The following is a 12,329-nucleotide window of genomic DNA, read 5'->3' on the forward strand; positions in this document are numbered from 1 at the left end:
TTATGACCAAAAAAAAAATTTTGCCAAACCACCTACACCACCTACAATGAAGCATATTACGGTCATCACTATTTCGATAACCAATGATGGTCATCATCACAAAAAAAAACACACCAAAAGTCGTTATATAATAATAGCATCGGTTCTAAAACATCAGCTGCTTGGCTGACTCACCTCGATTTTTCTTATTTTTTTTGAAATTTTCATTTTTTTTGGTCGAGTCCAGTTCCAAAAAAAATTTTCCAAAAAATAAATTTACTTGAAAAGTTTTCCATCATCATCATTATTTAAATCGATTAATTTTATATATTGGCCGTTTGGTCGTTCCACTACCATCAACAATCACATTACAAAAAAAAAGTATGAAATTTGAAAATTTTTGTTGTTGTCCGTACATGTCATTAGACCGAAAAATCAAAAAAATCCAAAAAATGATTTATATCATTTTCAATTTGAAAATGCAGTCACACACACATCACACACACATAAAGTGAATTGAAAATAAAATTATTATTATTATTTTTTTTTGAAAAGCGTAGGAGGATTGGTCGAAACGAACGAACGAACGACCGATCGATTGATGGATGAAACGGTCGTTTGGTCGTTCGTTTGGTCGTTTGAATTGGACATCTGCTACCGAATGATGATGATGATGCCCGTTGTTGTTCGGTCATCATCATCGATTGTCATCACCAAAATCGATGTTATCAGTGAAAATTATTGTTTTTTTCCATTCAATAAAATTTTCAATATTTCACAGACATTTGATGAAATTTGATCCAACAAACGAATGGCAAAAAAGACAATCTCAAATTTTACAGAGAGAAAAAACAATTTTTTGAACAAACAAACAAAATTGAATTAAATTTACTTGAAAAAAAAGAATGGTACACAGAATATGATACATGTGAACATATCACCAACCATCCATCCACCCACGCACTACTTGATTATCATCATCATTATTATTATGGCCAATTTTCAATGATAACAACAAACAAAAAAAAACCAGAAACAGACAGACGGGAAATGTTTCATTTTTTTCATTCATTCTTTCTAACCAAAACAATGATAAACTAAATACAGGATACAGGAAATGATCCATCACCAATGATGATCATCATCATCATCATAATGATTAAACGGATGTGTAGATAATATATAAGGCTGAATAAATCCAGAAATAAAAAAGTAAATTCAATTTGTTCATCATCATCATCATCACTGTGTACAGTTAATTGATTTGATTGAAGAAGAAGAAGAAGAAGAAGAAGAATATTTCTTCGGTAACAGTTTCCAAAACAAACACATCAATCAATCAAATTTAATTTAATTTTCATTTTTTTTAACGTTCATTTGATGTTGATTCTGTTTCGGTTTGTTTGTCTGTTTTTTTTCGATTTGAATTCATTATGCAATCAATCAAAATCAATCAATCAATCAATTGATTATCTAACCAAGTGATAAAAGACAAAAACAAGCATACATACACACACAAACAGACAGAATAGAATAGCTAATTGATTGATGAATTTCAAATCGATCAATTACTTGTTTATGATGCAAAACTTTAAATAAAAAAAAATTTAAATTCATTTAAATTGAAGCTAACACCATCTAGTGCTGAGCAAATTGAGTTGTAAATTATGGGACCAAATTAGCCAAAAATACTTTGAATGTTTTTTTTTTTTTGAATTTATCCTTGAAAATTCTTGAAAAATAATCTGATTGAAAACAAAATGATTAAAACAAAAGATGATGATGATTAATCAGAAGAAAAAAATCGAATAATGGAACTTATTAAAAATTGCATCACAAATCGACCATCCATAGATTAATTAAATTTTGATGATGATGATTTTTTTTTCCCAAATGAACAATGTAATCAAGTCAAATCAAGTGTGTAATCACGAATGATGATGATAATAATGAATGTTTTTTCACCTGATAATGAAATTCATTCATTCATTCATTCTATACATAAAAACAAAAATCATAAAAATGAAGGTGAAATTCTCATTAAAAAAAATCTTTTTGATGAAATTCAATGATGAAGAATTCATTAATTGATGGTTTTGTCATTATTCAACCCGATCAATTGTTTGCCTTGATTGATTGAATGAAATTGACATCACTTATCTTGTTTTTTTTATTATTAAAAATCTTTATCTTCTGTTTGGTGACAGAAAAAAAATGTCTTCCAAATTTACTGGTTACATTTTTGTTGCATCAATTTTGTTGATGCTAATCATGATGTCGATGGTTGAAGTTCAAGGTAATAAAAACTGTAATTTGATTTTTGTTATCTTTTCTCATTCATTTTGAAACGAAAAATCAACTTAGCTCAAGAAACATTTGAACCGGATTCGGAACCCGTACAACCACCTCAACCATCAAATCGTCGTCGTTATGATCGTTTTAATCAATGGATGAAAGTGATTAATGATTTTTTTACCGAAGGAAATTGGCTAAATGGTGGTCCATCGAATCTAATCGAATATATAACACGAACATTGGCCAAATTATTGGATGTATTGATGCATCGTCGTGGTCCACCAGTTACGGCACCAGTTGATATACCATCATCATCATCATCATCATCACCATCAAATCCAACAGACGATTATGATGATACATTTGAATATAAAGTACGTGATTCAAATGCTTTACAACGACAACGTCAACCATCATTGGATCGTTATCGTAATCAAAAAACATTGAATCTAGAAGATATAATTCGTATGATACCAACAAATCAATTAAAATTTGATCGTCGTCGTCGTCGTCGTTAATTCAATTGAATTTATGCTTTTCATTTTCTTTAATTGAGCATTTTATTTTCAAAAAAAATAAGGGTTAAAGTAAATTTTCAAAATTTAAGGGAAAAAAAATGAATTTTGAATTAAAATTTTCTTTTTTCAATTCATACCATTTCATTATATAATTATGCAATAAAGGAATGTTTGAGTGGATATGAAAAATATTATAATGGTGAAAGTCAGTAAAAAGAAAAAATTTAAAAAAAAATACACAATGTGGATGTGATGATACGACTAGGTTCACAAATAATTTCATTTCAAGCTTACAGAAAAAAATTAAAAAGAAAAAAAAAATAAAGCTCAAAAATAAATAATGAAAAATGTTGATGATAATATTAATGTTAATGTTGATAAATATTTTGATAATTGTTGGCAGCCATCAATATTGTTCATCTGATATGGTGCAGCAATACCATCACTTAATTTGAATTCAATCTATATATTTGATAAAAATTAATTTAGCTAATGAAATAAACAGATAATTTAATTAAATTATTTTACCTGTTGAGACATTTTACCATCACCACCATTACTAAATGCAAGTACACGAAGTTTATATACTTTTCCAGGTATTAGATCACTAATAATGGCACGTAAATCACTACCATCTAATGGTTTAATTATTTCACGTGCACGTGAAATTGGTTGATCACTATCCCAATATCGTACCTTATAACCACTGATTGGTTCTTCAGCATTTGTTAATGAACTAATACCACGCCATGTTACCAATACTGAATGTGAATCTATGGCCGTAACATTTACGGATGTTGGCGGTTGTTGTGGTGCAGCTTTAAATGTTCGTGCTAAGAATGGTTCACTTTCGGGACCAGATCCAGCTTCATTGTATGCCATTACTGCAATATAATATTCTGTATCTGGCATTAAACCGACAATCAATCCCCATGGATCGGAACCACGTTTTAATAATGTAAGTGAATCATATTGTGGATCTTGATTCATTTTCCAATATTTTATTCGATGTCCAATCAAACGACCACGCATCTTTTCACGGCTTGTATCCAAACGTGACCATGTTACATTCAATGCTGTGGAATTATATGCTAATGCATTTACACCGGCCGGTGCAATCTGTGGCATACTTTCAGCCGAATAAACTATTGTTGGTTCACTGATTACGGTGCCGGCACCTACTGAATTCATTGCCTGAACTCTAACCAAATATGCTTGATAATAATTTTCTTCACCAACATTCACTGTATACATATTAATGTTGCCTAAATGTGTCAGATTCTTGTCAATATAAGGTTGTTGTTCATAATAGGAAGAATTTGGTCTATGTAAATGAAATGAAATGAATATAAAATCATTCTTTTTTCAAATGTTTAATCTTACTTGTAAAAAATTCGATACCAGATGTCAGGAGCGTTCCAATCTTTTGGTGGTAATGGATCCCAAGTAATAGTTAATGTACCGGCTTTACCACCACCACCGCCTACATTGCTTGGAGCCTTAAATGGCACTGCTTTTTCTGTATTATATGATGGACTTGGTTCAGATGGTGGTCCCATGCCAATAACGTTCATTGCTGAAACACGAAATCGATATGTTGACCAAGGTGAAAGAACATCACGAAGATAAAGCATTGTACGACCACTTTCATGAATTTTTGTATATGGATTAAGTAATTCGGTTGAATTAGCCAACCATTGCCAACCACTATCATGATTAGTAATGCCTTCGATTTGATAGCCAACAATTTGTCGACCATTATCGGATCCATCACTCCATTGCAGTCGAGCTGATGTTGCCGTAATATCATCTGCTAATAATGCACCAGGCGCTCCAGGATGAGCATATAATTGAATTTTTGTTGTTGCCGATGTTAAACCAACTGTCGTTTGTACTATACATTCATATTCGCCAGTTTCAGCCAGTGTAAGATTATTGATTCGAAGATTTCCATCAATACCAGCTATTATTTGAGATAAAACAAATTTCGATTGATTAAACAAGAATCATGATTTCAAAAGCTTACCCATTGAATATTGAGGCATTCTATCGAAATCAATTCGAAGTCCATTGTGTTGCCATTTATATGCTAAATCCAATTGTGGATCAGTAATGGCCATACATGGTAGCTCAATTGATTGACCAATTTTTAGATCATAAACCGGATTCGGTCGAATATATAGTTTGGGTCGATTAAATACACGTAAAATACCACGTGTTCTATCGGTTCCTAACGAATTTCGTGCAACACAAGTATATTCGCCCATATCAGTACGATGTACAGGTGAAATGGTTAGAAAACCATTCGGTAATACACGTTTTCGATCGTCCATCAAAATACGATTGACTGGTTTGGGTATTCAATAAAGAGAAAAGTTAAAGTTAAAACAAAAATATAAAGACAAATGCATTATTATCATCATTACAGTCTTTTTGCCATTCAAATGACGGTATTGGTAATGATTCTGGTACACAAGGTATGGTAATGTTTCCACCTTCGGCTGCATACATTTCGTTAGGCATCGGATGTTTACGAAATGATGGTGCCATCTGTACGATACGAAGTTGACCACTTGAAAATGCTGTACCAAGTTCATTTGTAGCTTGACATTGATACATTCCTTCATCACGTTCAGGTATTAAACCATGTATAAGTAACATATTTCCACGAACTTCATAACGATTTCGATCTTCTTCGGAAAAATATGTCATCTTATTACGATCCGATATTTCGACACCATTTTTATACCATGTATAACTAACTGATGGTATACCAAATGCAGCACATTCCCATGTTAATACGGATAAATCACGTTCAACAACTTTATTACCAATATGTTGTAATATTATTGGCAATGATTGTATCGATAATTGTACACTTTTCGATATAACATCTTTACCCGATGTTGCTGTACAAACATATTCACCACTATCTTCAACTTTAGCTTGTGGTATTATTAATACACGATTAAAACTTGCTAGATAATGTCCTTCGGGCATTTGTGTAGTTAAACCTTCACGTGTCCAATTATAATATGGTACAGGATAACCATATGCCATACATTCTAATCGTACTTCAGAACCGGCTAATTTAATTTCGGGAAATATTTTTGGAAAATGATTTGGAAACAAAAGTTTTTGTGATGAAGATGCTGAATCAACAATTAATGGAAAAAATGGACCAGTACGACCACTAGATGCAATCGATGATTTTACATTACAAGAATAATTGGCACGATCAATCTTTTCTAATGATGAAAAATAAAGATTTCCATCTCTTGATACGAATGTACGACGATCATCTTCGATGATATATTCAAATGATTCACGTGACCAATGATAACTGACAGCTGAAAAAAAACATAATGTTATCCAAAATTAAGATTCAATCTTATGAAAAAAGCTTATAATTACAGATATGATGTTTTGGAGGATCACATGATATTGATTTTCCCCAATATTCTCGACCATAATCGGGTGAACGTTTTTTCGTAAATTCTCCAATATAACCGAATGTTAATTGAACTGTTTGTGATATGATTGAACCAAAACGATTTTCAGCAATACAATGATATTTACCACGATCACGATCAGTTTGTGGATTATCAATAATCAATATACCATCGGTTTGTGTATAACGACGATCAGATAATGGATCAATAGGATTTGAACGTATCTGATTTTCAATATATTCTTCTTTATACCATTTATATGTTGGTGTTGGATAACCATCGGCAACACATTTTAATGTTGCATAATTTAATTGACTACGACCACTAACATCGAATATAACATCTTTTGGTTCATGTACAAATCGTGGACCACGTGGAATTTTTGCCGAATCAATAACATTTACACCATAATCGATATTACGTTCAATTGCATTGGCAAAATTAACATCTTCTTTACGTAGTTTACAGATATAGGCATTATATTCATTACCGTTTGTACGTAGTAAACCCCAACGATTTAATGATTGTGAAAAATTATATACAGCATTTTTACCCTGTTGACGTTGATTATTCCAAATATCCAATGAATTTGATTGCTGTGATTGTTGTTGTTGTTGTTGTTGTTGATCATCATAGACATTATTTTGCTGTATTGGTAACCATAATGCAGCAATAACTGAATAATAACGTTGATCACGATGATGTGTCATCATTGAATTAATTGATGATGATTGTTGATCATTATTATTAATATTATTATTAATATTATTGGCAGCAAATATTGAGCTTGAACCAGAATCACTAAGACGATTAGCTGGTACATTCCAACGCCATGCATTATTATTAGTATCAATTGCTGATGTATACCAGCTCATATGTAATGGATCATTTTGTCTTAACCAATCGGTTATAAATTGATGTTCATCAGTCGATAATACTGATAATAGATAGGCATTATAAATAAAACAACGTTCATTAGCTTCTTCATAATTTTTTGTTGGTGAACGTATAAATTGATAACAATTATTACGAAATTCAATCCAATCTTTTGGACATTTAAATTCATATGCTTTTGTTAAATTTAATATCAATATTAATAATAGAATTTTAAAAAAATTTGATAATAATGATGATGTATGATGGATTGAAATGTTTGTGTTGGCCATTTTAAATGATTCTAAAATTTGATGATTAAAATTAAAAAAATATTGAAAAATATTTCTACATTAAAAAACAAATGAAACTTACCAGAAACAGGTTCAGGTTTAAAATGAATAAACGAATCTTTCTGGATGTTGTTGTTGTTCAATGCATCAATCAAATCAATCAATCGGATACATTTATCAAATTTTCAATCAATAAACATTGTGACAAATTTGTTTTATTATTGACAATAACCATATGTGGCGAAAAAATGAGAAAAAAGAATAGACAAAGAAAATGAATAGGTAAAAATTCAAATATGAAAATTATTTTTGAAAAGAATGACAAAATAGATGAATAAATATTGTTGAGATGATAAAGGTGCGGTCAGTTGAAGAAAAATATCAATGAAAAAAAAATGATGACAATTGATACTTTCATACAATCATCATCATCATGATAGTCGACCAGCCAAAACAATCAAGACAATCAATTTTTTTTAAATGATAATGATGATAAGAAATGATAGAAGATGTTCATTTTGTTGTTGAATAAAATGCAAAAAAAAGGAAATTGATAATTTACATAGAAAAAAAACAAATTTGTTTTCTCAATACAAACAAACAAACAAACCGACAGAAGAAAAAAAATTCAAAACAAACATTATCCCTAAAAACTTTTCTGACCGGTTGTTATGGTATCAGAAATGTATTAGAAAAGCGGTATTGTTTTTTTTTGTTTGTTGGATCTGGTTGAATGAATCCTAACAACAATAATAATAATGATGATGATACAATTCGAGATTCATATAATGAACCAGGATATCATTTAAATAAAAAAAAAAATAAATAATCACCATAAACTTTAACACAAACACACACAAGGCGAATGAACCTTTCAACAACGGCAAAACAATTTAACCGAAATTTATCCACAACAAAAAAAACCGGTCATTCAATGTCCACATTTAATTAGAAATCATAATTTTTCATAAGAAAAAAAAATTACCTTGAAATGAATTTTGGTTGATGAATCATTGAATTTTTTTCTTTCATAAAAAAATCAATTAAAGGATGCAACAATTTGTAAATACATTTGAGAAAATTTTTTCATTTTAATTTTATTGATGATTAGGATGATGATTCAATGAAATGTTGAAATATTATTTATTTAATGTCTAAAAACAACAAAACTATAAAATTTAAATTACAAAAAATTCATTCCGAATTTTAATTTTAGTTGTTTTTTTTGATGATGATGATGAGCCAATTTTCTTACCTATGATAATAATTCAATCATACATTTACATATACAAAATAACCACGACAACAACAACAATAATAATAATAATAATATTGAGAACCACGAAACCACGAAAAGATATTACAAATGATCGTTAACGGACATTCTTCATCACCATCAACAACGAATAAAAAAATGGTAGTGGTTGTTTGAACAAGGGAACAACAGGTTTTTTCAAATAATTTTCCTCAAGCCATTTTTTTTGTATTTTTTCTCATTAAGGTGTGCACTTTATAAGCACAAATACAACAACAACAACAGCAACAAGATTGACATTCACAGGTATTATCATTTTTTTTTTGTTCAAAAAAAAAAACACTTGTTTGTTTCTCTCAATAGATGTAGATTCTGTTTGTGTCTGTAGGTACAAAGGTCAAATCCACACCCGAAAAAAAATATGAAATTAAAATTGAAATTTCAATTTTTCTTTAAATAAAAATTAGTGGTTATACAATGTGTGTGTGTGTACAGTAGACACACATACACACATGTGTTACATAATATGAATCATCATCATGTTGGATCATCGTGGATCATCATAGGCTGGCCCCTTTTTTGTGGACTTAGTTCACACAAAGTGTGGATCCTAATGTGTATATTTTGTCCTATAATGGTCCCGGGTATTTTTTTTTCCGAAAAAAAATGTGATAAAAAACAACATTTGGTATATTTTGGATAGGGAAACAAAACAACAAAGTCGATAATGTGTGTATGTTGTAACATGATTTGTGTGGAAAAAAAAGAGGATTGATAAACAGCTTTGATGATGATGATGATGATGACGATGATTAAATGTCCACTATATGTGGTGGTTATATAATGACTTTGATTTTTGATTCTTTTTTTGCGATTTGATGGACGATGTTTTCAATTCAGATGACTTGTTTGGATGTTGAATGTTGAATGGATGATATTTTCGTAGAAGAAAAAGAAATCCAGATCAGATTACCCCCTCAAACAAAAAAAATGACCAGGTTGACCAAATTGATAACCCATTTTATTTTTTTTTATTCCCAAATCGATCAATCTTCATCTTTTCGATCAGAATTTTTGGTCAGAAAAAAAATCACTGGAAAAATTTTTTCTCTCAAAATCATTAATCATAGAAAAATTAGAAAGTAGAAATTGAAATGTAAAAAAAATCATTGTTTATTAACAAAATTACCATTGGATTTGTTGTTGTTTGTTTGTTTGTTTGTTTGTTTTTCTAGGTCAGCAACAAAGTCCAGATTTTTTTTGTTTGTTATTGTTCCATCTGTGTGTGTTTGTGGGAGTATAAGAAAAACAAAACAAAAAAATTCAGGATCATAATTCAATTCAAATCCAGAGATCCAATCAATCAAAAAAAAAAAAAAAGAAAACCTAGAATGAAATGAAAATTTTGAAAGATTATTAAAAAGTTTGGAACAAACAATAGACTTTTGTTGTTGTTGTTGTTGTTGTTGACGACTTGATAATAATGTTGTTGTTGTTGTTGTTTATTTCCAAAGTAAATTTTTCACATTTTTTTTGTTGTTTTGTTTGAATATCGATCAAGAGCCCAGATTTGATCAAATCAAAAAAAAAGAAAGAGAGAGATTATCACGCGTACACCATACTGATGATGATGGTGGTACACACGTGGGATTTTTTTTTGTTGTTGCCTATTTTATTAAGCGTAGGAGTGAGATTTTTGTTTTGTTTTTTGGATGGAAATGAATTTTGCTTGTTTGTTTGTTTGTTGCCCTTGATGGTCACTATGGTCCATCTCTTATCTTTCAAATGCTGTTGTTGTTGTAATGATGAAATTTTGTTTGTCGCATGTTTTCAACGAAAAAAACCATTATAATCATCACAAATCACACATAAACAAAGCAAAACGAAATTCCTTTTTTTTGATAATATTTATTGATGCGTGAGAATTTTGACAAATCTAAAGAGTCATATTATTATTACTGATGAATCTTATTTCAATTCATTAGAAATTTATTTGTTGTGTAGGTGTTTAAAAAAATTATCTTAATTCTTTTGTTTGTTTGTTTGTTTGTTTCTGAAGTGGCTAAAGTGGAATATTTAAAAAAGAAAATCAGATATTTGGGTGACCATCATTCAATTCAATGGATGGATAATCTATCTGTTAGTTGATGGTCATCATATCCTTTCATATTGTATTTTTTTTTTTTTTTTGGTTTTGTTTATTATACCAGATGTTGTTCTACATTTTTTTTTCTTCTTTGATGATTATAATGATGAAAATTTCATTTGGATTTTGATGACGTTTGGGTGTGGGTGTATTTCATCATGTTGTATATGTGAAATATTAGTCGAGTCCATTAAACTTGGCCTGAATGACCGTTTGATCATAGGATTGATTTCTAAACTAAACCAAAAAATGCTTTGATCAAAACCTTTTTTTTCATTTTATTATTGTTGTTTGGTTTGGATGGTAAGGATTTTAGATGGAAAAAAAAGGATTGGCTCGTGGAAATTTGGTACGTGCAAAATTCGTTCATTCGTGTGTCATACACGCGTACACATATTCATTTTTTTCCAGTTCTCATTTCACATAAAACATGTCATCATTCATCAATTCAAATGCTGGTCTCGTGTATATGTTTGCGTGTGTCCAATCGGTCATTTTATGTTGTTGTTCAACCAAACAACAGCAGCAGCAACAACAGCAGCAGTTTGGGAACCTGAATCCCTTGTTTCAAACAAACAAAAAAACGGGTAATAATATATGAAATGTAAGGGTCACATTCAGGTCATACAATTTTACTGATCATATATCGTATCATCAAATGGTTTGGTCAATCGAATTTCAAATGAATGAATATATGCCAGCTGCATCAATATTCCCCTTAGTACATAGTGGACTTGACCTCTTTTTTTGTTGTTGTTGTTGTCTGGTTAGTTGGTAGGGTAAACTGGTAAATAAAAAGGGGAAAACATTCACACACACCACGCACATAACACTTTGACAAACATTTGGGTATCATTTTTGATGATGGATCGATTTTTTTTTTTGAACTATTTCAACCAACATATCACATATTCTATGAATGATTCAAATTCGAATACAAGAATAATGTGAAAGGAATTTGGTTGAGAAAAAAAACTATGCATGGACTGTGTGTATTGAATCCAAACAACATCATCAACATCATATATCCTACACTATAATAATTGTATAGTATGTATTGAACATCATTATATATAAGCTCCACCTTTTCTGGAACTATCCGCTCCAATCACAAATCTAAATGGATGTTACTGTTGTTTGCTTGTGAACAGAGTACAGTGGATGATTGTGTTATACTGCTGAACTAACTGGCTAATGAAAAAGGTTACCAAAAAAAAAAAAAAAAATGGTTTCATCAGAAAACGATTGAAAGAATCTTTCTATACAATGTTCTGGAACTTCTTTTTTGTGCCTGAACAACCAAATTTCTATCATCGTTTTGGTCGCCATTTTTTCTCATACCGAATTTCATTTCATTTTTGGTTGTGTTTTATGTTTGGTTTAATTTTTGTTTCTAGTCATTTTTAGTTTTTGGTTTTTTTTTCAAATTTAATTAGTTTTTTTTCATGTAAATTTTCTTCAAAATTCCATTATTTTTGGGTTTTGTTTTTTTACCAATTTTTGTAAATTTAGAATTTT

The 12,329-nt window shown here is 30.1% G+C and overlaps 2 protein-coding genes across 3 annotated transcripts; one reads left to right on the forward strand and one right to left on the reverse strand.

The window, feature by feature from the left end:
- The first annotated feature begins 2,086 nt into the window (after nucleotides 1–2,086).
- Nucleotides 2,087–2,926, forward strand: LOC113789710 (uncharacterized). Its single transcript, XM_027339283.2, has 2 exons — nucleotides 2,087–2,275; nucleotides 2,344–2,926. Exons 1-2 carry the CDS (start codon nucleotides 2,194–2,196, stop codon nucleotides 2,790–2,792), a joined length of 531 nt encoding a protein of 176 aa, XP_027195084.1. The 5' UTR covers nucleotides 2,087–2,193; the 3' UTR covers nucleotides 2,793–2,926.
- A 13-nt stretch (nucleotides 2,927–2,939) lies between these two features.
- Nucleotides 2,940–8,675, reverse strand: Cont (Contactin). Of its 2 annotated transcripts, XM_075823514.1 has the most exons (8): nucleotides 8,396–8,675; nucleotides 7,493–7,532; nucleotides 6,207–7,421; nucleotides 5,219–6,142; nucleotides 4,819–5,139; nucleotides 4,176–4,755; nucleotides 3,321–4,116; nucleotides 2,941–3,254 (listed from the first exon to the last, which is right to left on the reverse strand). In XM_075823514.1, exons 3-8 carry the CDS (start codon nucleotides 7,408–7,410, stop codon nucleotides 3,120–3,122), a joined length of 3,960 nt encoding a protein of 1,319 aa, XP_075679629.1. In that variant the 5' UTR covers nucleotides 7,411–7,421; nucleotides 7,493–7,532; nucleotides 8,396–8,675; the 3' UTR covers nucleotides 2,941–3,119. The 2 variants fall into 2 exon arrangements, with proteins under 2 accessions (XP_027195083.1, XP_075679629.1); XM_027339282.2 differs by lacking the exon at nucleotides 8,396–8,675 and having other exon boundaries at nucleotides 2,940–3,254; nucleotides 7,493–7,595.
- Between the last annotated feature and the right edge of the window lie 3,654 nt (nucleotides 8,676–12,329).

The sequence above is a fragment of the Dermatophagoides pteronyssinus genome, unplaced genomic scaffold (genome assembly GCF_027571235.1).
Source record: "Dermatophagoides pteronyssinus isolate colony J.1.1.1.1 unplaced genomic scaffold, Derpt_VIB-CSIC_2022.12 sq0030, whole genome shotgun sequence".
Classification (NCBI taxonomy): Eukaryota; Metazoa; Arthropoda; class Arachnida; order Sarcoptiformes; family Pyroglyphidae; genus Dermatophagoides; species Dermatophagoides pteronyssinus.

Excerpts from the sequence above, each read along its gene's own strand:
- LOC113789710 (XM_027339283.2), top strand. The coding sequence starts at position 2,194 with ATGTCTTCCAAATTTACTGGTTACATTTTTGTTGCATCAATTTTGTTG. Across the intron at positions 2,276-2,343 it reads GTCGATGGTTGAAGTTCAAG|CTCAAGAAACATTTGAACCG; the intron begins GTAATAAAAACT and ends AAATCAACTTAG.
- Cont (XM_027339282.2), bottom strand. The coding sequence starts at position 7,410 with ATGGCCAACACAAACATTTCAATCCATCATACATCATCATTATTATCA. Across the intron at positions 5,140-5,218 it reads ATTTGAATGGCAAAAAGACT|TCAATCGTATTTTGATGGAC; the intron begins GTAATGATGATA and ends TACCCAAACCAG. Across the intron at positions 4,117-4,175 it reads TGGTATCGAATTTTTTACAA|ACCAAATTCTTCCTATTATG; the intron begins GTAAGATTAAAC and ends TCATTTACATAG.